The 24,602-nt window shown below is 42.1% G+C and overlaps 1 protein-coding gene across 8 annotated transcripts in view; it reads right to left on the reverse strand.

Moving 5' to 3' along the window:
* The window catches only part of SGMS2 (sphingomyelin synthase 2), a 93,221-nt gene that overhangs the window by 9,177 nt on the left and 59,442 nt on the right, over positions 1–24,602 (reverse strand). For 7 of the 8 annotated variants that reach the window (XM_021101691.1, XM_021101689.1, XM_013978980.2 and 4 more), the window contains 3 exons: positions 12,522–13,221; positions 8,509–8,626; positions 2,973–3,126 (listed from right to left, as the gene is read on the reverse strand). In XM_021101691.1, coding sequence (XP_020957350.1) covers positions 2,973–3,126; positions 8,509–8,626; positions 12,522–12,976 — 727 coding nt within the window. In that variant the 5' untranslated portion in view covers positions 12,977–13,221. Of the gene's footprint in view, positions 1–2,972; positions 3,127–8,508; positions 8,627–12,521; positions 13,222–14,053; positions 14,338–24,602 lie in introns of those variants that run through there. The other variant, XM_021101692.1, reaches the window with a different exon arrangement.

Consider the following 24,602-nt stretch of genomic DNA (forward strand, 5'->3'; position numbering starts at 1 on the left):
AAGCTCTACTCTTGTTAGTCCAAAAAATGATCTTGGTCCCACGTTTTCAAGTACTCTTATGACTAAATTCAGATCAGCTCCTGACGAAAGAGTAAACAAGGAGAGTCCAAAATGATCAAAGGGCAGGAAAGCCAAAAAATACATATATATAAATGATGCATCTAATTCTAGAAGCAGACTGCTGAAAGAAACCATTGGAACCACCGCTTACTCAGAATAACACATGGTATAATTTAGAGGGTGACTGTTTCTCTTAATTGCAAAGGAAATAGGTGTAAACATGGAATGCCCTGTTTACATACAGCACAGGTTCTAAAGTTAGGTTCATATCAAGCATTGCAGATTGGCCATTTTGTTTCTCACTCAAACCTGGAAAAAGCAGAATATAATTCTTTCCTTGCTGTATGTAAACTTACATGATTTTTAAAACCTCAAGCTAAATCATAACATTGGGAGGACAATTCTACATATTGCATTAGCCTTTATTCAAGTACAAAAATAACTGCACAGTTTCCCTGCTACTGCTCTGAGGTAAAACAATAACAATGAGCAACACACCCAGACTCTTCTTTGGCAATTCTCTAAGATCAAACAACTTGGGTTTCCAACTATTCTGAACAGAGCCAAGAAACTGATAATGCAACATCTGCACTCAGCCTGCTTGAGTTTGCATACCCCATCCTCCAATTACTAACTGTGGACCGTGGCTAATTCATTCGCTTTCTCCATGCTTAAGTTTCCTCTTTGAAAAATGGAGGAAAATAGTGCTTCCCTCATGGGGTGGCTACAAGGATTCTTCTACCCCAATTTTTAAATTTTTTATTAGCATACAGTTGATTTGCAGTGTTATGCCAATTTCTGCTATACAGCAAAGTGACCCTGTCATAAATATATATACATTCTTTTTTTTAACATTATCTCCCATCATGTTCTATCCCAAGAGACTGGATATAGTTCCCCAGGCTATACAGTAGGACTTCACTGCTTACACATTCTAAGCTAGCAAGATGTCATAATTTACATCTACTAATCCCAAACTCCCAGTCCATCCCACTCCCTCCCCCCAGTGGCTACAAGGATTAAAGGAGTTAATTTCCATCGAGGGCTTAGAATAGAGACCCAGTACAGAATAAGTACCATGTCTACTCGCTATTACTGGTAACACCATTTGGTCTTCAGTTATTTGTTTAAAACGGACTCTTAGTTTCCTGGGGTATTTTCCCTTCCTTCCTTGTTCCCCACCCACAGTAGCTTCCCTCTTAACATGCAACTCCTTCCTGCCCTCATCCTCATCTTCTTCTATAAGCTTTATAGGATCTACAAGTCAGAGAGAGGATCCTATAACCCAAGGGCACCCCTGGCCTGGAAAATGACTCATCTTCACACAGATGGAACTTCCCAGAGCAAATGTTAGAGTGAGAACCACAGGCAACATCAATCACTCTGCCTGCCGCCCAGAATCATTAACTAGGTACCAGAAATGAGGAATTTCAGAAGACTGAAGTTTGAGGAGATATGGGGGCACAGACAGAACAAGGGTCCTCCCCTCCACTGCCTCCTCAGTCGTGGGAGAGCAGACCTAAGGGAGAAAGGTGCAGAAGGTCCTCTGCCTTGAAGTCAGACAGTAGGATAAAGGCACTTAACATGCTGTCCTCCCTCCTCAAAGTTTGTATGTAGCATTAGGAAGAAAACAATTCAAGAAGATACACAATTCTCACCCCCAAAAAGTCTTACTTCATCTACTACAGAGATGCTCATCTCTTTTTTTCCTGTGCTTTTAAGGCAGAATTAAAACCTAGAGTCCTGGAAAATCTAGGGGGCAAGAATCCACGTCTGCGCCACTGGAAGATCCACCTCGATGAGCCTCAACCTGCTGGATCAATGACAGGCCCAGAGAGGAAGGAAGAAAGGCGGGAAAAGCAGGACAGAGAGGGAGGCACCTTGCCTTGGTCTCTGCCAAAGACCTTCAGCACGTGCCATGCGAGTAAAGAGAACTCAGAGAAGCCACCAAGCAAACACTGGCACGGGGTATCTTGGAATTAAAGATGCAGGTTAGTACTGACCAGAGTGGTAAAAATGGAGGGAGATGCATCACTTCTTCAAAAGGATTTTGAGATCATGAGCCTAACTATACAAAACCTCAGAAAATCTACAAGAAGGGGATGTGCCAGGCCACTAAACCCAAATACAACCAAATAAATGGACAAGATTACTGCAGCCCAAAAAAAAAAAAAAAAAAAAAGTTCTGAGAAAAAAATTCTAAGAATTCTGTATAATGAGAATTAAGTATATAAACAGGGAAAGAGACTTCACAATTCTCATCTCCATGTTGCTTTTTAAGAAGAAAATGGTCGGTATTGGCAAAATGTTCCATGAAGATGCTGATTAAAGCATGAAGGCTATTGGAAAATGATGAAATTAGGATAAACGGGGACAAGGAATCTGTTCAAAAGGGGAAAGATTAACCGAAGTATTTGGAATGATGGCATAGATGTCCCACACAATGGAGATGTCATTCAAATGTCATTTGGTTCTGGAACACACTGGTTCTTTCTGCAATAAACTTAATAACTAATCTTAGAGTTCCTGTTGTGGCTCAGCGGAAACAGATCTGACTAGTATCCATGTAGCCAGCAGCCACGGTTCCCATTGGACCCTAGCCTGGGAACCTCCATATGCCACGAGTGTGGCCTTAAAACACAGAAAACAAAAAAGAAAAGAAAAGAAAAAAGGAGTTCCCCAGTGGCCTCGAGATCAAGGAGCCCATGTTGTCACTACCATGGTGAGGGTCTGATTCCTGGCTTGGGAACTTGTGTACTCTGGGAGCACAGCCAAAAAACAAAAACCAAAAAGCACACGCCCCTCTCTTTCCATAGCTGTCAATTCCAATAGAATGGGGGCTCCCATCAGTTTCAGGGCAGGGGGACCCTCCCCCACAGCAATCGATGAGGTGGGAATGAGGCATTACTTACATTCTTTGATGAACAAGTAAGTTAGTGTCAGCACGACGGTGTGACCACTGAAGAGGAAGTCTCCGCACAAGATATGTGATCCAGTTATGGACAATCCTCCACCAGAAATCAACCGTAGAATCCGCTGTACTTTTGCCTGAGAGTCTCCATTGAGCTGAATGACACAAGAAGATCAGGGAAAAAATTCACAAGCTGATAAAATCATGTTTTAGCCAAATTTGTCTGATATTTAGAAAGGCCACCAAGTTTTTGTTTTTGTTTTTGTTTTTTTTTAACTCATGGCAATCAGAATCCAAGAGGGAAGCGCCTCAACTGGGTGTAGTCATTGTATTGGCCAGTTTTGGCAACACGTTTTAAATTATTCAATGTGTTACTAATAATATGTTTTGGAGGTGGTGTGTCCTTGGGCAAAGCTTTCAAAAATATTAATAACCAATGACTTCACCACAGGTATGCATTAAAAAGATCAAAGCTCCCTTCTTTCCTCTTTGCAGGAGGAAGTCAGGGTTTCAGATGGTTAATATTTGATTCGGCTGCACTCGACATTACTAATATCCTACAGTGTATTCATGCCTTGTGTTAAGTGATTTTAAAAAAAAAGGAGTTCCCTGGTAGCCTCAAGTGTGCATATAGCTGTATCAACATCTGATCAAAAGATTAATAGTTAAAAAGAGGAGTGTCAATAGGTTCAATGCTTTAAATAGGTTTGAATATGATGGATGAGGGATGTACCGGCAACCTTAAAATGAGTATCTCTGATCAGGAAAAACATCCTCAGATGTGGCAGGGAGGTCAGGAGAGCACACCCTTGGGCAAAGGTGCAGAAGCCCCAAGAAGCTCGGGGAAACCATGATGTCTAGGGCAGGAGTCTGAGGCAACAATTATTGCATCGTGGCGCAGTGCAAATGAATCCGACTAGGAACCATGAGATTGCGGGTTCGATCCCTGGCCTCGATCAGTGGGTTAAGGATCCGGCATTGCTGTGAGCTGTGGTGTAGGTCGAAGACGCGGCTCGGATCTGGCGTTGCTGTGGCTGTGGTGGAGGCCGGCAGCTGTAGCTCCGATTCAACTCTTAGCCTGGGAACCTCCATATGCCGCAGGTGCAGCCCTAAAAAGACAAAAAGACCAAAAAAAAAACCAAAAAACAAGTTTCTATCCCATTACAACTCTGGCATACAGATATCACTTATATGTGGAATCTAAAAAATACAAGTGAATATAACAAAAGAGAAGCAGACTTATGGATACAGAGAACAAGCTAGTGGTTACTAGTGGGGGGAGGGGGGAGGGGCAAGACACAGGTGGGGGAGCAGGAGGTACAAACTACTGGGCAGAAGAAAGGCTAAAGGATGTATTGTACAGCACAGGGAACACAGAGCTCAACCTTTAAAAACTGCATGAAATAAACAAACCAACACACTCCCCACCCCCGCCAAACCTTAAGCATAAAGGAAAGAGTAGTGGACTACACTGGAGTACGTGAAAAACTGGGGGGCCAGACAGAGGTTCAGATCAGTCTAATATCAAGTAAATAGGTTTGGGAAGTTAAAGAATGATACTCAGAAATAAAATGGAGTTAGAGTATACACGGGAAGAGAAATACAGGAAGACAATAACATTGTACTCATTTGGGACCTGGGGGGGACAGGTGTATGACATGGGGCCTTTCATACTCAAACGGGCCCTGACACATGGCCAGGCAAACTATGATGGTGGTTAACCTGTCTGGTGGTGTAGACCGATAGTGTCTAGTTCAAATGGACACACAGCGAGGGAGGAGGGTAAGATGTGTAAGATGGATGCGTAGACAGGCTAGGAGCAGGGAAATTGAGTCGGCCTCCAAAGCAGGTAGAAAACCACCCTATCTGGTACAATAGGAGTTAGGGCAGGATTCTTTGCCTAAGCCTTTCCCGATTAAAAAAAAATTGTATGGATCTGGAAAGCTCTGGTATTAAGGTGACTTTTTTTACTCTTTTTTTTTTTTTTTTTTTTTTGGTCTTTTTGCCTTTCCTAGGGCCACTCCCACAGCACATGGAGGTTCCCCGGCTAGGAGTCGAATCGGAGCTGTAGCCGCCTACACCACAGCTCACGGCAACGCCAGATCCTAAACCCACTGAGCGAGGCCAGAGATCGAACTTGCAACCTCATGGTTCCTAGTTGGATTTGTTAACCACTGAGGCACGACAGGAACTCCAAGGAGGCCCTTCTTAAAAGACAGACAACCCCAGGACTGGGTGAGAGTTGACAATAAGGCTCTGTAGCAGAAAACGATGTGAAACAGGACTGGAGGGCAGGGAGAGAAACCGGAGGTTTCGAAGAAACTTAACTTTCTGTGCACAGAATTGCAGGGCTCAGTTCAGGGGCCCTCCCTGAGGAAAGGCGAACTGCAAACCCCATAAAAGCTTGTGAAAACCCTTGATGTGGAGGATAGAATCTATCATGTGCTTTATCACATCAGCCACAGACCTGCAGGAATTTCTGGCCATGCAATTGGTACAAACAACTGTCCACACTGAGAACAAATAAAAAGGTACAAACACTCGACCTGATCATTGTGTTCCCAGTTTAATAGGACACATTATTCTTCATTTCAAAACCACAATAATTTTTTTTTATCCACGCACCCATCCCAACTCAGGACTTGAGTTTTCTAAGGGCAGAAAACACTTCGACTTCTTTACTCGGGATTAGGTGGATCCAAAGGTGTAAACAAAGAAGAGCTAAGGACGGCCACGCACGCATTCCTCCCCTTTCTTTCAGCAGCGCTGGTGGATGGAGATTTCCAAGAGCATTTGATTCAATCAACATGCCTTTACAGAACAGAGGAAGGGCTCTCTTGCACTTTCTGTACTTTCTCTGTTCTTAATTCCTCAAGCCTGTCACTGCTATCTTCCAATGTCAGATCACGCTCAGCAGAAATGCTAACTAGAACCTCAAGGAAGAACAATTTTAAAAAAGACTGAAAGAAAACTGGGGAGGGGAGGGTAACAGTAAGAGTTGGGATTAATGGATTTTCTTCTAGTTCTGTTCTATTTCATTGAGGCACCCCCATCCCACTGTCACCCACTGCTTAAGATTCAAGTTCCCTCTTCGTTTCCTCATTTTTTCAGACCATTTCTTTGCCATTGCTGGATATGGAATGGAAGACGTAGGAAACGAAGAGGAGAAGCACGGATCCTAACAGCCAACGCAGACAGGGCTCAGGGCTCTCAAGGGATCTTCAAACCGAGACCCCCACACACCATTCCCCACAAAAGTAAATAACAAGAAAGCTCAACCCAGCTGCTGCCAAACCAGAAGCCTAGCCATCCACGCCATCCCTTCAATTTGGAAGAGAAGCCCTTTGGACCTCTGTGGCCAGGATGAGGGGGAAGCTTTCTCAGGCAAAGGAATGTAGCTGTGCCAGCCCAACATTCCTATGGCAAAGAGGGTTTGAAAAGGTAAATCATTTCATGTGATTCCTAATAACCAGGTCAATATTTTATCTAAACAAAAATTTTAGAACAAACATTTGGTGACTGCAAACCAGAACCTGGGTGGCTGGGATAGAGCAAATTGTATAGCCAAGGCCTTCAAAGGGAGAAGGCAACTGGAAAATGTGAAGCTGAAGATTTTACTAAGCCTGTCACTGTGATGGCTTCTGTGATCACATCCAGTGAGTAATAAGTAGTATGAGGCATCAAACACTAGATCAAACATCCTCCCATAGCAAGTGGTTCCAGGATACACAGTTCTGTTGTTGCTCGTAGTCACTGAGGGCATTCTATAGAGTCAGCAACAAAGGAGACAGGCAGTTATCTAAGAGTTTCGTAATTGCAAAAACCTAAGGAGCCCTCAAAGCCAGCGGCCGAACCACATTTAGAATGCAGTTCTGACTCCTGTTCTAGAACACTCCATCATCTGCAATCAAACAAAGTGATCCGTGTTTGCTTTGCTGAACCATGATCCAGCTGCCAAGAGCCTGCTGATGCTCCAGGAAAAGGTCTTTAGGTCTTGACAACTGAACATGGGAGCTGATTAGTAAGAAGGTTCCCAGAGCTTCCACTGTATTTACCGTTTGGTTATTCAGCAGTATATTTGCTTCTGTGGCTTCTGACAATTGCAACTTTTCCTCAGAAGACAATCTTTTAATTTACTTTCTTTCTGTAATCATAGCAATTCATCCCTGCAAACCTCACCCGTTACTAGGAAGGGTTTGCCTTATTTCTTGTGGTCATTTCTTCATTTAACCTACTGCTCTAACCCCTCAGAAGGGTTTATTATGCTTCTGAACTTCTCCCATGCCTTAAGTTAGCGTCACAAAAAAATCAACCAATGTTTACATTCAATATGTACACTGTTTTAATTACAGACATTTTTTGCTTTGATGGCTTTGGAAAATTATAGCCTCTCGAAACCACACCTATATTTGGTGAAGGAGACTGTTCACTTCTTCAGAACAACTCTATTTTTCCTTCCACCTTGGACATCTGCTTAGTGTTCAGTAAAATATGCTGGACTCCATGCCCTTGTCCAGAAAGCACATGATTTGTAAGTTTCCTTTTTTATAAACCAGGGCACACTGGGGTCTGAGTTGATTAAGAGCTCTCTTGAGAAATGACTCTACCTGGAGAAACTATAAATCCTGCTGAACCCAGTTTCAGTATCCAGTCTCACAGTATCTCAGCAAAAGGCCGCTCTATCTTTCCAGTTTCTAAAAACTCTGAGGTCATCCTTGACTTCCTTCTCATAAACCCATATCCAACTTGTTAGCATATCCTGTTGGCCCTACTTCAAGATGTGTCCTGAAGTGAAAGACGTCTCACTTTCGCTGCCAGCCTCAAGGTTCAAGTTCCTACAGTGGGCCACAAAGGCCCTGTGGGAACTGTGCCTGCATCACCTCAACTCTTTCACACTTCACGCAGCTCTTCCCTGACTGGGTCTCCCAGTTCTTCCCTGAACGCACCAAGACTAAGTTACGGCCTTGTCCTGGGCTTCTCACCCCATCCAAGTGGCTCACTCCCTCGTCTTACTGAAGAAGCTTTTCCTGACCACTTTATAAAACGGTACCTACCCTCATAGTTCACCCTTTCGCATCTATACTGTTTTCCATCTGAGAGCCCTCGACTTCCTACCATGTAACAAGTTACGGCTCTATTTACCCATTGCCATCCTTCAGTAAGAATACGAGTTCTTGGAGGAGAAGAACTTTGTGTTGGTCTTTGCTGTTACCCAGAGCCTGGTGTATTTACAGGAGCTTAATGCTTTCAAAACAAATGCATGCATGAATGAATACGTGAGAAGGCAAAAAAGCAAAGGGTCAAAAGATCCAACAGTAGCTTCCAGTGAGCAGAAAGTGAATTTTTTTAATGTACGGAAATGCTAATTTTACGAAAACATTTTCATTTCTCTTCCCCAAATCTAAAGAAAAAAGAAAACAAGCTAATTTCAGCTAACGCAGATGAACGTGTCTAGAAGAATGTCTAGCAGAGAGACGGGGCTTGATCACTGTTTTCTTCAAGTCCTGTCGTTCGGACGGCCGTCCTGAGGGGCTTACCTTGGGAGCACATTGGAAATGCATTCCGGGCACAGGGAGAGTAGTGACGTACATCGTGATACAGCGATACAGGTATAAAGTTCCAATGATAAAAAAGAATCTGCGCCCCACTATTGACCTAAAAGAAAAACAGGGATCAGGAAACATAGGTTGACTGGGTGTTGTTGTTGTTCCTAAGGCAATACAAAATAATGCTTAGCAGAATAAAGAACGATTGCAGTCTTCAGAACCGAAGACTCACACTGCGTAAGAAATCTAGGTCTGTGGGGAAGGGGTCTGTGGCGAGCGGGGGAGGGAAAGTGGACTAAAGGTTCTGGCCAACCAACCACCCCTCTGAAAAGAGGCACCCTTTGCCGGAGAATTCAATGAACCTCTCTCGCTGCCAGTCAACTCACCGTGTTAATAAACGCTCTCTTGAGAACACAGCAGAGGTCTAAGCGAGCCGGGGTCACAGAGGAATTGACTAATGAGCTAGGGTGATACTACATAATTGGGCACATAGGGAAGTGGGACAACTCATTTAACCTAAGTTATATAAGCAAGGTTCATTTAAGGAGCCATCCAAAAATATTCCAGCAAGAGGTCTCTTGGGGCGAAGCGGGTTAAGGAGGGTTAAGGATTCGGCGTTGTCACTGCAGCACCTTGGGTTGTTGCTGTGGCTTAGGTTCGCTCTCCGGCTGGGGAATGTCCACAGGCCACAGGTGCAGCCAAAAAAAAAAAAAAAAAAAAAAAAAAAAAATTTTGACAACTTGGGTATGAACTGTTTTGTCTTTGACTCGAGAAAGTTTCAGAGAATCCTATTTTGAAGATGTTCAAAGTGTCCGTGAGTATTTCAGGATGTTTAAGAATGAAGCTGTGGGGAGTTCCCGTCGTGGCTCAGTGGTTCACGAATCCAACTAGGAACCATGAGGTTGCGGGTTCGATCCCTGGCCTTGCTCAGTGGGTTAAGGATCCGGCGTTGCCGTGAGCTGTAGTGTAGGTTGCAGATGCGGCTCAGATCCCACGTTGCTGTGGCTCTGGTGTAGGCCAGTGGCTACAGCTCCAGTCAGACCCCTAGCCTGGGAACCTCCATATGCCGTGGGTGTGGCCCTAAAAAGACCAAAAAAAAAAAAAAAAAGAGCGAAGCTGTGAACTGATTGTTTATCCTTATTTTATGCTCTTCTAATCAAAAAAGGCAAAAAAAAGAAAAAAATCCCAAAAGTTTGCTTTCACTTTACATGCCATGGTGGAGACAGCTGTCTTGACGAATATTAGTCCCTCTCTTCATCACCTCAATCCTCATCTAAGGCAGTGGCTCCCAAAGGATGGCTTTGAGCACACTGCCCTTCAAAGGGAAGGGCTCTGCCCGCTGGCATCACTGCCTCATGGGTACTGACTGGGCATCAAAAGCTCTGAAGATGACAACGTCTCTTCTGTTGTGAATTGGAGGTGGGTCTATAATTCTGGGCTCTGGGGATTAAGAGATGGGTGGGGTCCACAAAGCCCCTAGAATTACGAGAAGTAACTTCCCTAGTACATAAACTGTGTTACTCCAGATCTCCTATTTTCAGAGCTCTCAAACTTCCAAAACCAGTCCTGATATAAGACCTCTAGAAAAACACATAGCTTCAGGCAAGTGGCCTATTTTAACTTTTCTCCAAGCCTGTGGTCTGCCATGGATCAAGGTCTAATTCAGGTAACTGTTGGGACTTCTAATTTAAAGAATTATGTACAAACATAATTTCAGCTGCCTGTTTCCAACAGCTATTTTAAGTATACTCTAGTATTTCTGGGGTCAAAATGTAGGAGAAATGCCACCTTGAATGGCTGATAAAAGTATTTATTTATTGCAAGGCCATTTCTTTCAAAGCCTTGCTATTCTAGCTCTGCCTTTTCCAATACGGAAAAGGAACAGGTGATAAACATTGCTGAGTCTCTCCATTTGGTTAAGTGAAAAAAACTATTCACCCTTTGATTCAACCCCAGGTTCAAAAAGAATGCTGAACTGTGCTCCACACTGTTAGACAAGGGGAAGTTAGAAGCAGGAATTATTATGAGTCAATTATATTGATTCCAGTATTCAGAGTTCAGCTGTATTCAGAAGAGCACATTAACTTACAGCTGCAATATGCACTCTGCAGCCTTATTTAGAGAAAGAACTACTGCCCGTGATTATTTTTCCCCAAAGCCTTGAAGGTGCTTTTGAGAGAGAGAGAGACAGAGGGCAGAAGAGAGAGAGACTGAACAAGCAGAATTTCTTGTTCAGCTGTTCAAATCAGGTTATACAAATTACTCCACTAATTACTAAAAATTTAAAGTCCAATTCTACCTGCAAAGTAAAAAAGCAACATTAGTGTGATTTCCTCAAGTTTTAACCGATGGGTTGTGACCAAAACAGTGGATATCATCAGGTTGTGTGGCTGGCCTGTGTGACCACAAGTTTTGATGTGACAAATCCTAAGGTGACGGCCCTGGAGAGGCAGGTAACGACAATTCTCTGGGTAAAGATTCAGAGACTCTGAGACTGTTCAGCAGCTTGGAAGCCAGCTACTTATTGCACCCTGGGAAAACTTCTCTTTTCACACATATATGTGTAAAACTTTGCTCTAAAATAAAGGAGAAAGCAAATATTTTTGGCACAAGCTCTGTCCCTTATATTCAGTGTCAATTCCAGACACGAAAAAGACAAATGCCCAAGTTTAACAAATATACTGTTTGCTTTTAGCGTAAAGCATGTCATCGCAGCTTCAGCAAAAAGTTCTCCTACTAAATAAAAGACAGTTGATCTTTTGCTGTGTCTTACACTTACGCATATTAAGAAAACACATCAAGAGAGGTATTTTGAAGAAAGTGCATAGGAATGACTTCAGTGTGTGGAGTAAGTTTTCAAAACTGCCAACTCACAGGTGGGGAACTCTTTGGCAACGACCGAATTCTTCAAATCTCAAAGCAACCACCAATGGAAAGAACAACAGAGCTTATATTCCTTCTTCAAAAAATGATCTTTTGGCATTGACACTGAAATCCTGTTTGACTTTGAACTGTATTGGCCATGTTAGCATCTATTACATTTTCAAAAGCTTGTTTGTGGGTGACGTTTTGAACAAATTTATATTTGTAATTTAATTACTAGAATCTTAGTAGAGAACAAACATCTGAATGATGACTGAGAAGAAAAGGGAAACTGAGGAGACTTTTTCTTTTTCTTTTTTTTTAATGGACTGGTTGTCAGACTTCACAGGGAAGCAGAAATAATAACCACTTCAGAACTATGTCCTATTTTTAAGCGTCTTCAAAGTAAAAGTACCTGGCTTACTATTTCCTGATTGCTGCTGTTCTAAAACAAGAAGACTGAAACCAGTGAACTAAATGCTCCTTTGTGATGGTGTGAGGAAACTGGAAGGCACGTTTACTTTAGAAATCTAAAACCCAAGCTGCATGGGCCCAGTTCTAAATAAATGCAGCTTATTAAACAAACTGCTAGTGCTTCGACTGCCAATAGGCAAAAGGAAAAGAAATGTAAAATCTGGGAACTCTTGAAGAGAAGCAAACCTCAAAGCCTGCTATTGACTACAGACCGATAAAGTCATCACATCATGAGTAATGGAGAAAAAAGCTTCCCAGCCCACTACTTTCCCCACCTGTCAAGAGCCTGAAATAACACAAGCATGATGAAGCGAATGTTATTCCTCTCCAAGCCTCTTAATTATCATGCAAATACCATAGTGCCAAGTGGCCTGAAATCAGAACTGCACCTTACATTTATAAACTCAATCATCCAGCACAGCACTTCTGCACTTTTCATACACAGCTGCCACTGTCACACAGTTGCTCAATAAATGCTTATTGAATAATGGCTGCATTTATTCAGTGTTGTAGATCTAGCACTTCCTTTCATCAAGTGCCTGGATAAGACTGAATTGATCAGATAGACCCAAGAAATAGAATTTCAATTACCCACCTGGTCAAGTAGAAACTAACAGCATACTCAAAAACCACCCCCCCAACACCCCAAAACATGAGACCTTACTTACTTGTATCTCAGAAACAGCCACTGGGTAATCCATAATCCAACTAATATAATCCCATTTATTTCTGATACAGAAAATGCCCATTTCACCCGGTCTATGTAATCAAAGAACTTGTCTGGGAGTGGAGGGCTCAGTTCCTTGGGAGGGACCCGCTCATGCACAACCGTGATCATGACGGTTGTCAGGACGAGGTTGAAAAGAGCGTACACGAAGGCAATGCCCGTTTTCCACCACTCTAGGGGAAATTTGTTCCTTGAGTCAGTGGGCATAGCAATTTGGATATAGTCCGGGTACTTTTTGGTGCCCTTTCGCAACCCGTTGGATAAGCTCTTGGGTTTCCCGTTGCCATTTTTGTTTTCTTCTTCAATCGGTTCAGCAGGTCTGGCGTACGTGTTTGCAGGCTCACTGGTCTGATTTTCCATATGTTCTTCAAGTTTTGCTGTCTCTATGATATCCATCGTCCCCCGGTGTTCAGGTCAAAAATGAGAGGGTAAAGGTCTTGTTCTTTGTGGAAACTCAACTCTTTTGGATCCTTCTATTGCCGAGCTCAACATGGACCCTCACAACGGGTTCTGTTCCCTAGGACAGGACGCAGAAGGTGGCCACCTGACTACTGTGCCGCCCATGCTACCATCTGCTGTACCTTCACCACTTTCGGGGATGGAAGCCAATTTTCTGTTCTCCAAAGATGTTATAATCCCACCTGTGAAAATAAAACAGCACTCTGTTCAGAAACTGTGCCTGTCCAGTTGTCAACCCCTCCAAGGCAACAACATTATCAAAATAAGGAAACAAATACCAAAGCCATTTGCTTTATAAATACATCGCCAGAACAGAGTCAAAGCTGCTGAGATGGAGTTTATTTATAAAACATTGAGTTGTTTTATCTTGGAATTCTTCTCTTTTGCAGCTGATGTCAGTATAAACAGGAACATTTTAATAATCAATGCCTGTTAAATTTCTTTAAGTCCAGACCCAGCATTGCAAGCCCTTCACCAGGCAGTATCACCTGTGCTAACTATGAAGTCATAATAAGCTAGAACCTCCCCAGAGACCACATCATTCCTTCCTAAGATTGCATGTTTTCTATGAACCTTAGAGAAAGAATACAAAACTGATGATGAGTTGCTTAGGTACATGGAGTAATTGTTCTTCTCTGCATTTGTCAAAACAGTCAAGTTTCTGTTTTCTTATGAAACATGGCATCTTTCTAAGTGACTACTTTTCAGAACATATTCAAGAACTGTACATTCAAGGTATTTTAAATGGCACTATTTCCATTTATCCTTTTACATCCAGACACGCACGCCATACAGAAAGAAAACCAAGGGCCTTCAAAACAATGCAGTGAAAAGATCCATGAGGCTCTTAGCTCTGTCCTATTTAGGGAACAAATTCTACTTGTTACTGGAAGGATAAAATAATTGACTACAACTAACCTGGTACATTAGTCGCTAACAACATTTTGATGCAGCCACCACATTTCTACCAAACAACAGAAACGGGCACCCAGAGGACCAGCTTGGGGCACTTACCACCAGAACACGGGTGAAGAAAGGTGCCGTCTGCTTAAAGCACCACAGGCTCCAAAGAGCAATGACTTCTCCACGACACAGAGCACCAGCACCAACTCTTTTATACGTGCTAGCAACACAGCCCCAGCTGTTCTCAATTTAGGAAAGCCTTATTTTAGTCCTGCTCCAGAACCCAGCCACCTGAAGAGGTTTTCAAACCCCATAATTAGTCCCCACCCAGAGCACACTGTACAACTTAAGCACAATCCTTTATTTCAAAGACCTCCCTTTTGGGGTTAACATCAGGCAAAAAAAAAAAAAAAAAAAAAAAAAGGGAGGATGAAAAACTCAAAGTGGTGACAGCTCAGCTTTTATTTAAGGGAAGAAAAAGGGAATAAGTTAAAAGGGCACAGTCAGTATGGACAGGCAGTATTTGTTGACGGTTATGGATGGCAAGGGGATCAGCTGCAGTGTTTACTGTGCATATAAGTGTCCTGGCTGCTGAGAGGTGTGGGGGCAATTAAAAAACCACCCCCCCTCCAAGCCAAACACTCACCCAAAGAGCTCAAAGTCTAACTGAAGAGGCAGAACAAAAGGACAAAACTTTGGAGAAGGCTGATGGGCATAATGTAAGAAGGAGAATGAGGTGGCTCACTAGACTAAAATGTAGCTTTAGATGTGTCTCTAAAGATGTGGCCACAGAGAGGCACAGTCCATTTCTGAGGAAGCTAAAGCAGGGGGAAGGTTAGCCTGGCAGGGAAATGGGGGGTGACCGGAGGATGGAGATTGGCTAAGAGGTGTTCCTGAAAGGACCTCTCACCTTTCCCTTGTACCCGAGAAAAGCTCTCGGCTACTCACACATCAGAGCAGGGTGAGGAAGGGCAGGTGCCCCTCTCTGTAAAACAGGGCTGACAGACATTCTCTGCTGTCGTGTCTGAGCACAATGCTGTAGGAAGAGGAAGTACCACGAAGGTATTTTCAAAAACAAACCTTCAACACCAGGGAGTACCACTGCGAGCGGAGGTACCAAAGCATTAACTCAGCCATTGCCTGTCTCTTTCTACCGACTTCAGGCTACACCACTCATGACAGCTTGCCTAACTTTCACCTGAATTCCACCCACTTTTACTACTCCACATCTGCTCCAAGCCTGGTGTTCGTAGGTGAAAAGAAGCTTGTGATTTTGAAACCCAGGTCCACCAGTGGACATACAGGTGGTTTTGAAAAGGTAGCTACCCAGTTCTAGAACATAGAATGTAAAACAGAAGAAAACAGTTACTTTTTTTTTTTTTTAAAGAGGAAGCATTCAGTCACCCACCTCCTGGGACAACTGAGACAATGACTGAAATAATTAATCATGAAAAGCTTTATGCCCCTGGGAATAAGAGCACTCTGTGAGTACAAAGGCCAGTTGTCGTCATTAGTGGTGAGACTGATGTTTTCCTTGGGGTTTTGTTAAGAAGATTAAGGATTCATCATGTGTCAACCCATCTTGGGACACAACGTTTGTCATCAAGAGGGTGATTACAACATACTCATTCCGATGGTGATACTTTCCTACCAGTAAGTGTCTAGAAAGTGATAAAAGCCACGACAGTTCCTCTCGAGAGATGGCAATCCCATTATGTCATTTGTTTAGGGTACTGTGCCAGGGCACAAAGCACATGAAAAGCTCTCCAAGTCCTTCTACGTTACACAATATGGAAGTTAGTCTAGACAATATTTTGAAAGTTTAAGATCTCTATAGCCCAATCTTCCTTTTGAAGGCAAGTGCAAAACTCTGAAACTTTTAGTACAGTGATATGTTAGGTTGTCTTCATTTTTTAAGAAGTAAGTATAGAGGGTGCAGTAGGTTAAGAATCTAACTGCAGGAGTTCCCGTCGTGGGTCAGTGGAAACAAATCTGACTAGTATCCATGAAGATGCAGGTTTGATCCCTGGCCTCACTCAGTGTATGTTGAGAATCTGGCATTGCCGTTGAGCTGTGGTGTAGGTCTCAGACACAGCTTAGATCTGGTGTGGCTGTGGCTGTGGCATAGGCTGGCAGCTATAGCTCTGATTTGACCCCTAGCCTGGGAACCTCCATATGCCACAGGTGTGGCCCTAAAATAAAAGACAAAAAAAAAAAAAAAAAAAAAAAGAATCCAACTGCAGTGGCTCAGGTCACTGCAGAAGTGTGGGTTTGATCCCTGGCCCAGAGCAGTGGGTTAAAGGATCTAGTGTTGCCACAGCTGTGGCACAGGTTGCAGCTGTGGCTCAGATTTGATCCCTGGCCTGGGAATTCCTGTATGTCACAAGTGCGACTACAAAACTTCAAAAGAAAAGAAAAAGATGTAAGTATGATTTACTCCAGAAATGCAAGAAAGGTTTCAAATTAGGAAATAACTGCGATAAAATATAAACATATGTTAAACAGAAAAGATAAGATCATCTTGAGTGGAGCCAAAAAGGCATTTGATGAAATACAAGAAAAGAAGTATATATAATGATGCTCTTTCAATGCCAAAATCATTCATTTTAGCCATGTAATCTGTGTTCTAATAGCCAGTGGAAATAAATCTTACAGTGCCACTCTTTCTTTTTCCTTTTTTTGTTTTTAGGGCCGCACCTGCGGCATATAGATATTCCCAGGCTAGGGGTCAAATCGGAGCTGTAGCCACCGGGCCTACAGTCACAGCAACGCCAGATCGGAGCTGCATCTGCAACCTACACCATAGCTCACAGCAACACCGGATCCTTAACCCACTGAGCAAGGCCAAGGACCAAATCCACGTCCTCATGGATGCTAGTTGGGTTGTTACCCACTGAGCCACGATGGGAACTCCCACAGTGCCACTCTTTTCACCCTTAAGGGAACTTCAGAATCAAATTCCAAGAAAATTCATAATTTTGCTTCTATACTTTATTTCTATCACTTCTATTATAACAAAGGGCTTGAACTTCCCCTATTCATATACATTAGTCATTTTTTTCTTAATAATCCATGAAGTATTCTTTTCTAAAATTTGACAGTGATTCTAAGGTTCATCAGGGAGTAAAAATGGGAGCAGCAACAGAAGGGCTGTGGCAGTAGATATTAGATAACATTTATACAACCAATATTGGGGTAATGGTACCCAGTTATTCTATTTTGGGAATTCATTCCAAGGAAATAAGGATGTGCACAAAATATTTCTACAGTAAGCTTTCAACAGTTAGAAGAGCAAATTGGAAACAGCCTGATATCCACCAGTGATTAAATAAATTACAGCTCTCTTAATATACTTAAAATACTGTATTTTGATACAGTAACTACAAAACTGTGAGACAAGTATACAAAAACTGTATAAGAAGGATGCAGTCAGTATCCAATTAAGTACAAAATTAGATCTGAATGGAAGAGGTAGGACCTCAGTAATTCATATCAGAGGTTAAGATTTACAAAAAGTGGGGAAGAGGCCCTGCAACAGAGACTCAAGGCTCAGAGAAAAGGTGCAAGTGTGACGCTCACGACCCACTCCCAGGTTTCCCAGCAGTTCCGATGTGAGGCTACGGATAGCATCCTATGCACAGACATGAACTCCAGCCAGCTGGTTTAGAAATGCTTTGCTTGCTGGAGTTCCTGCTGTGGTGCAGTGGGTTAATGATCTGGCATTGCCAACTGGGGCATAGGCCTCAGATGCAATTCGGATATTATGAGAACTTCCATAAGCCCTGGGTGTGGCTGTAAAGGGGAAAAAAAAAAGAAAAAAGGAGTGCTTTGATTGCTAAATTAGTCGGTTGGCCTGCTTGTGCATTTGGAGTAGTCAAGAAGATAAGATATAGTAAATGTGTAATATAGTTTAAAAATTAAGAAAACATATCTAAGTTTATATATGGTTCTAACGTTTAAAAGATGTAATCTATTGAAGATGGAGGTTAAACATTGATCAAAGAAAATGTGTTGCTAACATTTACAAATTGCAATTACAGAGGTTCCCATTGAGGCTCCGCAGATTAAAGAACTGGACATAGGGGTATGAGGATGCAGGTTCGAACTCTGGCTTCACTCAGTGGGTTAAGGATCCAGTGTTGCCACCAGCTGTGGTGTAGGTCGCAGATGTGGCTCAGATCTGGTGTTGCTGTGGCTGCGGCTGTGGTGCAGACCAGCAGCTACAGCTCCAATTCGACCCCTAGACTGGGAAATTCCATATGCCCCAGGTACAGCTGTAAAAAGAAAAAAAAAAATTGCAGGCAGTTCCCACAGTGGCACAGCAGATTACCAACCTGACTAGTATCCATGAGGATCAGAGTTTGATCTGACCTTGCTCAGTGGGTTAAGGATCCAGCATCGCACAAGCTGTGGCATAGGTCGAAGATGTGGCTGGTGTCTGGCATTGCTGTGGCTGTGGTGTAAGCTGGCAGCTGTAGCTCCAATTGGATACCTAGCCTAGGAACTTCCATATGCCATGGGTACAGCCCTAAAAAGACAAAAAACAAAACGGAACAAAACAACCCCCCCAAAACAAACAAAAAACCCCCCAAACCCCCTGTAATGATGAGTGAAAGAGATTTACTTGAAAGTATTCAAAGGCTTAAGAAAAACTAGGTCCTAAAACAGAATTGAAGATCAATGGAAATAAAAGACTGATGAATTTAACAGACATTAAAAAAGCTTTTTCAGCCCTTAAAAAAGAAAACTCCGTTGTCACCATAAAGTCATTAAAAAGGCAGAATAAAATAGCCATAATATGATAGCTCTCAGCAAATGTTATGTATGTGCCAGGTTCTGTGTTAGGTGTATTATCTAATTGATCCTCGTAACAACACTAGGAACTATTTTAAAGAAAAGAAGAAATTGAGATCAAGTGAGATGCTCAAGGTCAGACAGGTAAGGAAGCGGAGGATCTCAGATTCAAACCAGTTCTTTTTTTGGCTGCATCTGGGGCATGCGCAAGTTCACAGGCCAGGGATCAAACCCATGCCCTAGCAGCCACCGGAGCCACTGCAGGGACAGTTCAGGATCCTTAATCTGCTGAGCCCCCAGGGAACGCCAGGAGTTTCTGTTCTTAATGCTACTAGTGCCATTTCTTGAGAGTCAAGAATATAATCAGTGAATAAGATGAAGAGACAATCAATTACAAGCTCTTTTTAAAAAAAGAGATATGTACATACATAGGGAAGTCTCCAGATAACCCTATAGGCATGTTTAAATCTTCGTAATTTTTAAAAAATTAATATAAATTTAGAAATCACCTCTCGGGGGGGGGAGGGGGAAGAGGCCTATTGAGTATTAATATTCTGCTACCCATATTTGCCATTTAGTTATAATTACTGTAATTAACTACCATATTAAATTTATAATATAGGTATAGTGCTATGTTAACAGGAGCCAGTTTAGCTAAGAAATTTTACTCCTTTAAAAGTTTTTTCAGGAGTTCCCCTCATGGCGCAGTGATTAACAAATCCAACTAGGAACCATGAGATTGTGGGTTCAATCCCTGACCTTGCTGAGTGGGTTGAGGATCTGGAATTGCCGTGAACTGTAGTGTAGGCTGCAGACTCGGCTTGGATCCCATGTTGCTGTGTCTCTGGCGTGGGCCAGTGACTACATCTCCGATTAGACCCCTATCCTGGGAATCTCCATATGCTGCCGGAGCGGCCCTGGAAAAGGCAAAAAAAAAAAAGTTTTTTCAGAGCCCAAGACATCTTAGCTTTCCCTTATTAACATTCTTAGAGCTTAACTTGTAAAAATCCTTCTGCCTAAAATGGATAGGCATTAATATGCTTACAGAAACAAGGGTGTCTTGTGAGTCATGGCATTCTATTTCAGAAACACCCATAAAATTTAAATATTTTTACTAACAAGTTCCTGAAAACTGAAAAGAAGGTCTACTGTTGACGAAAAAAAATTATCATGTGTATTTGTGAAACGCTTTCCCAACCAAAGTAACATGGAATAGAGTCCTTGTCAGACCGTTCGAGTCCCACATCTGCCACTGGGTCCCGCATCTGTAAAAGTGTGATAGATTTACATTAGGGAAGTGGGCAGGCTTGGAAGGTAGTTTTGTGAATCTATTCTGAGAACAGATTAGGAAGAAACTTAAAAAAAAAATGTATTTTTCTTTTTATGGCCGTACCTGTGGCATATGGAAGTTCCCAGGCTGAGAGTTGAATTGGAGCTGTAGCTGCTGGCCTACACCACAGCCACAGCAACATGGGATCCGAGCTGCATCTGCTACCTATGCCGCAACTCGTGGCAATGCCGGATCCTGAACCCATGGAGTGAGGCCAGGGATTGAATCCGCATCTTCATGGATATTAGTTGGGTTCTTAACCTGCTAAGCCACAGTGGGAAATCCATAAAAAAGTTTAAAAGGTAGAACTGAAAAAGCAGCCACCAAGGACTGTAATTCTGAACTCTGGGAGAGATATGCTTGGGGAGAGAACAGATGTTTTGATTTCTGGTACTAACTTATTATCTCATGCCAGGGTAGATTAAACAACTTTAGTTCTGTATTCAGTTGTTATCAGAGCAAGATAAGGCCTATTATAGTGCTGGTGGTGGTGGTGGTGGGGAGTATGAAGAGTGACTGTAAGTCAGCTGGAAGTTACTTTTGGGAGTGATGGAAATGTCCTAAAAAATTAGATCATGATGATGGTTGCACAATTCTGTAAATTTACTGAAAGTCATTTAATTGCACCCTTAATATATATGCATTTTATAGGATATAAGTTATAACTTAAGGTTTTTTTTTTTTTTAAAGCTACAGCCCATGAAGATAGTTTTTAAAGAATTAGAAAACCAAGGACTAACTCGTCTCTATTATTATATTCCAGGCTCACTTATGTCTTTCAAGTGTTGTACTTAACCAGCTGAGCGCTTCTTTAGCAGAGACTCTGAAATAAGACACATTTTAAAATTTCCTACAGACAGGATCAAGAACCAGCCAATAAAATGCAAACTGTTTAACAAAATTTGTGTAAACTGTGCTCCAAAAATAAACTTGTAACTAAATAATATGAAGTGACAAAAAACAGATGGATCTTTCTAACAGAATTCATCAAAATTTACTACGAGTTGGCATATAGGGAAAGAAAGACAGTCTGTTTTCTCTCTCACTTAAAAAAACCCCAAATTGATCACTTTAACTGGCAAGGTAAAATTTTAATACTTGTTGAAATGAATACTTATTTACACGGAGCAAATATTAGCTGTGCAAATTGGAAAACAATATACCGTGGGACTGGGAGCATTTCACAAGAAGAGACAACCTGCAGTCCACGCACAAGGCAGCATGAAAGGGCGGATTGGTACTGGGCCAGCCAGTCATCACTAATGTCACTAATGTCACTAAAATGTGATGTGTAAAATGTTCCATAGGATGTTTTCAATTGTGGCTTCTCCTTTCCTTTTAATCTTTGTATCGGTGGCTGGAGAATTCCTAAGATCAGATCTGACTGCAGCCCTGGGCTTAAAGGGTAAAAGTCCTCCAGCAGGAAGAGGAATCTGAAAGAGAGGTGGAGTGACAGGGAAAGACAATGTAACAATCCCTGGTGGAACCTGTGGTAAGGAGAAGGAATGAACAAATGAATGGATAGATCAGATTAGATAAGTAAGTAGATGGACAGATGGGACCCTGAGGATTGAAAAGGGCTGTAAGGAGTTTCCCTTTGTGGCTCAGCGGAAATGAACCTGACTGGTATCCATGAGGATGCAGATTTGATCTCTGGCTTCGCTCAGTGGCTTAAAGGATCCTGAGTTGCTGTGGCTCTAGCATAGGCTGGCAGCTGCAGCTCAGACTCAACCCCTAGCCTGGGAACTTCCATGTGCCTCGGGTACGGCCCCAAAAAGAAAAAAGGAAAAAAAGAAATAGAAAACACTGTAAGACAAGCCCAACAACCAGGGAATATTTTAAACAATCCTTTATATTTCTTTGAGATATACTCTAAATCAGAGGTTCTCAGAGTTAAGGGGGAGAATGGAGGGGTACGGGACATCACACTTTCCCCACATACTGGGTTATGCATGCTCCAAACTTCTTTCCCACCTCCACCCTGATACACCACGCAGCAGCTTAGAGAATTTCTGGAGGGTGGGAGTGGGTGGGCTTTCCAGGTGGTTTTTTTCCTCCTTGGCCCAAGAGCTTTTTTTTTTTTTTTTTTTTTTTTTTTTTTTTAAGGGCCACACCTGTGGCATATGGAGGTTCCCAGGCTAAGGGTTGAATCAGAGCTGTCGCCACCAGCCTAGGCCACAGCCACAGCAACTGGAGATCTGAGCCACGTCTGTGACCTACAACTACAGCTCACGGCAACGAGGGATCCTTAACCCACAGAGCGAGGCCAGGGATTGAACCTAAGTCCTCATGGATCCTAGGTGGGTTCGTTTCTGCTGAGCCACAATGTGAACTCCTGCCCAGTGCTTTTAGTGTTTATAACAAAGAACAAGGCAGGAATTTTCTACTCCCTACCCCATCATGAATGTACTGCCGGTATGATAAACCCACGACCTCGGAGAATGTGTAAGGTGGGCTGAAGGCTTATGTTTGTGTGAAAATGCTCACATTTGCTCTAGCAGGCAAAGCAAAAGAAGCCCCTGAAATTTAAACAGACATGTGTACTTTTAACAACCTGAGCACTAATCCTGTTAATTCATCAGCAACCCAGCCAGAGAGATGTTTGGTCAGAGAATCATTAGAGTTAAGTGGCACTACTGCATGCTCCATGTTTAATGGTCAAACAAAAGCCGCCAGCACTTGCTTGGTAGAAACACCCTGGGGACTTTATCAGAAAGGTTAAATCTTAACGGCCTCACTGAAAAACAGTGATAATTATCTACTTCTCCATTCCGAGCTTTCCTTATATACCCCAAAGATTTATATACCTAGAAACTGATTCCCGTAGGTGTTAATACTTATTACTCTGTAATAAGAGTCTGCACAGATTAATATCCACTGATCAGAGAGGTTTCTGAAAACGATGAAAAAAAAAAACCGAAACACTCCATTTTATATTTTTAAATGTCAGTGGATCTTACATTTTCTCCTAACAACAGTGGCTGGTCTAAGAAAGAGAGAAAAGCAGAAACTGGGTGTAATAGATTAATATTAATATAACATTAATATAACATTATGTCCCCCCAACCACAAAACATTTTCTAGACTATATTAGAGATCTCACTCTTAGTATAAATAGATCACAATCAAAGTCAACAGCATATTTCTTCATCATCAATAACGAATTTTCTAGATTTGGAAAGCAAAGTATCTTATTACAGGAAAACTATTAGAAGGAAAAAAAATAGTTCCTTAACAATAATTTCATAATTCTTTCCTTTAATAAAGCTGTATGCCTTTCAGATTATTCTAAAATATTCCTACTGATTTCTGCCTCTAATCATGTGGTGACCAAACTTTGTGTATATTTTATACAGTTTCCAAAACTTTCCAAAAAATAACATTAACAGGCTCTTTAAATGAGCATTCAAAAAAATGACATCTTGAAACTTTGCTTATGCAATAGAAGAAAATACTAACACTTTGTTTTGAGATTTGAGTGAAATCACCTTTAAGTATGAATCCACAGGAAGGAGTTAAATAATCCTACTCTAGTTCCTGCACTAGTGTGGAGGCAAAGGCAAAACTTTAGGAGAAACATTTCACCAGGAGCCTGCGATCCATACATTTCATAGTACTAATCACAGAGGCAGATCCTAAGAACAGGAAGCTTACTCAACCCCCCAGGCTGCTGCAGAAATGGCACCAGGTACACTTCAATACAGTTTCCTTGTAAAGATCTAAAGTCTAGAATTAGATATTTCAGTATGTATTTAAAATACAATGAGTTACTTGTTACGATATTTCTGCTTAGTGTTCCGTGCCAACAAATTCAAGAAATAGCTTAATATAGCCTAAGAGATTAAGAGGAGCACTTCCTGTTAGCAAGAATTACGCTACCGAAAAAAGACAAAGGAAGGTTCTAGAATCTGCAGGTTAGTTCCACCTGCTTGCTACAGTGTAGGTATGATGTTCTACAGGCTTTGGTAGAGGACAAAGGCAGGTGGGGAGCCAGAGGGCTAGACAACTCCTTGGGTTCTGAAGTCCTGTGTTGCAACCCACCTGGCATCCTCAAGGCAGAGCAGTTTCACGTAAGGAAAGAAACGCAAGCGGAGAAGACCCAGAAAGGTCTGTGTCAAGTCTCCATTGCTCATCCTCTTATGCCAACCACAAAAAGCTTCTTTTACATGACTGCCGGAACAAGCCATTGCTTTCAAATGGTATGAGGCTATAAAAAGCAATACCTTCTCCAAAGCCATTAAAGTTACTATGTTTGGCTCCCAGAACTTAAGCTACAATGTTGTACTTAAATAAATTCTTTCTTTCTCAAAAGCACTTATTTGACCAGTGCTTCCAGTCCAGGCTTGAGTGTCTGCACATAACTCCAGCCCAAGGAATGGCACACATGGGGAAGAGGCAGCAAAAGAGTTAACTTAAAAGATTAAAATTCTGAGTCTAAGAGAATGTCATTTTAACAATTTTAATGAATACAAGTGACTATTGGTACTTGAAACAGATCTATAAAATATTTATCTATTGAATTTTCACTTATCCTAA

Source organism: Sus scrofa, chromosome 8 (genome assembly GCF_000003025.6).
Source record: "Sus scrofa isolate TJ Tabasco breed Duroc chromosome 8, Sscrofa11.1, whole genome shotgun sequence".
Lineage (NCBI taxonomy): Eukaryota > Metazoa > Chordata > Mammalia > Artiodactyla > Suidae > Sus > Sus scrofa.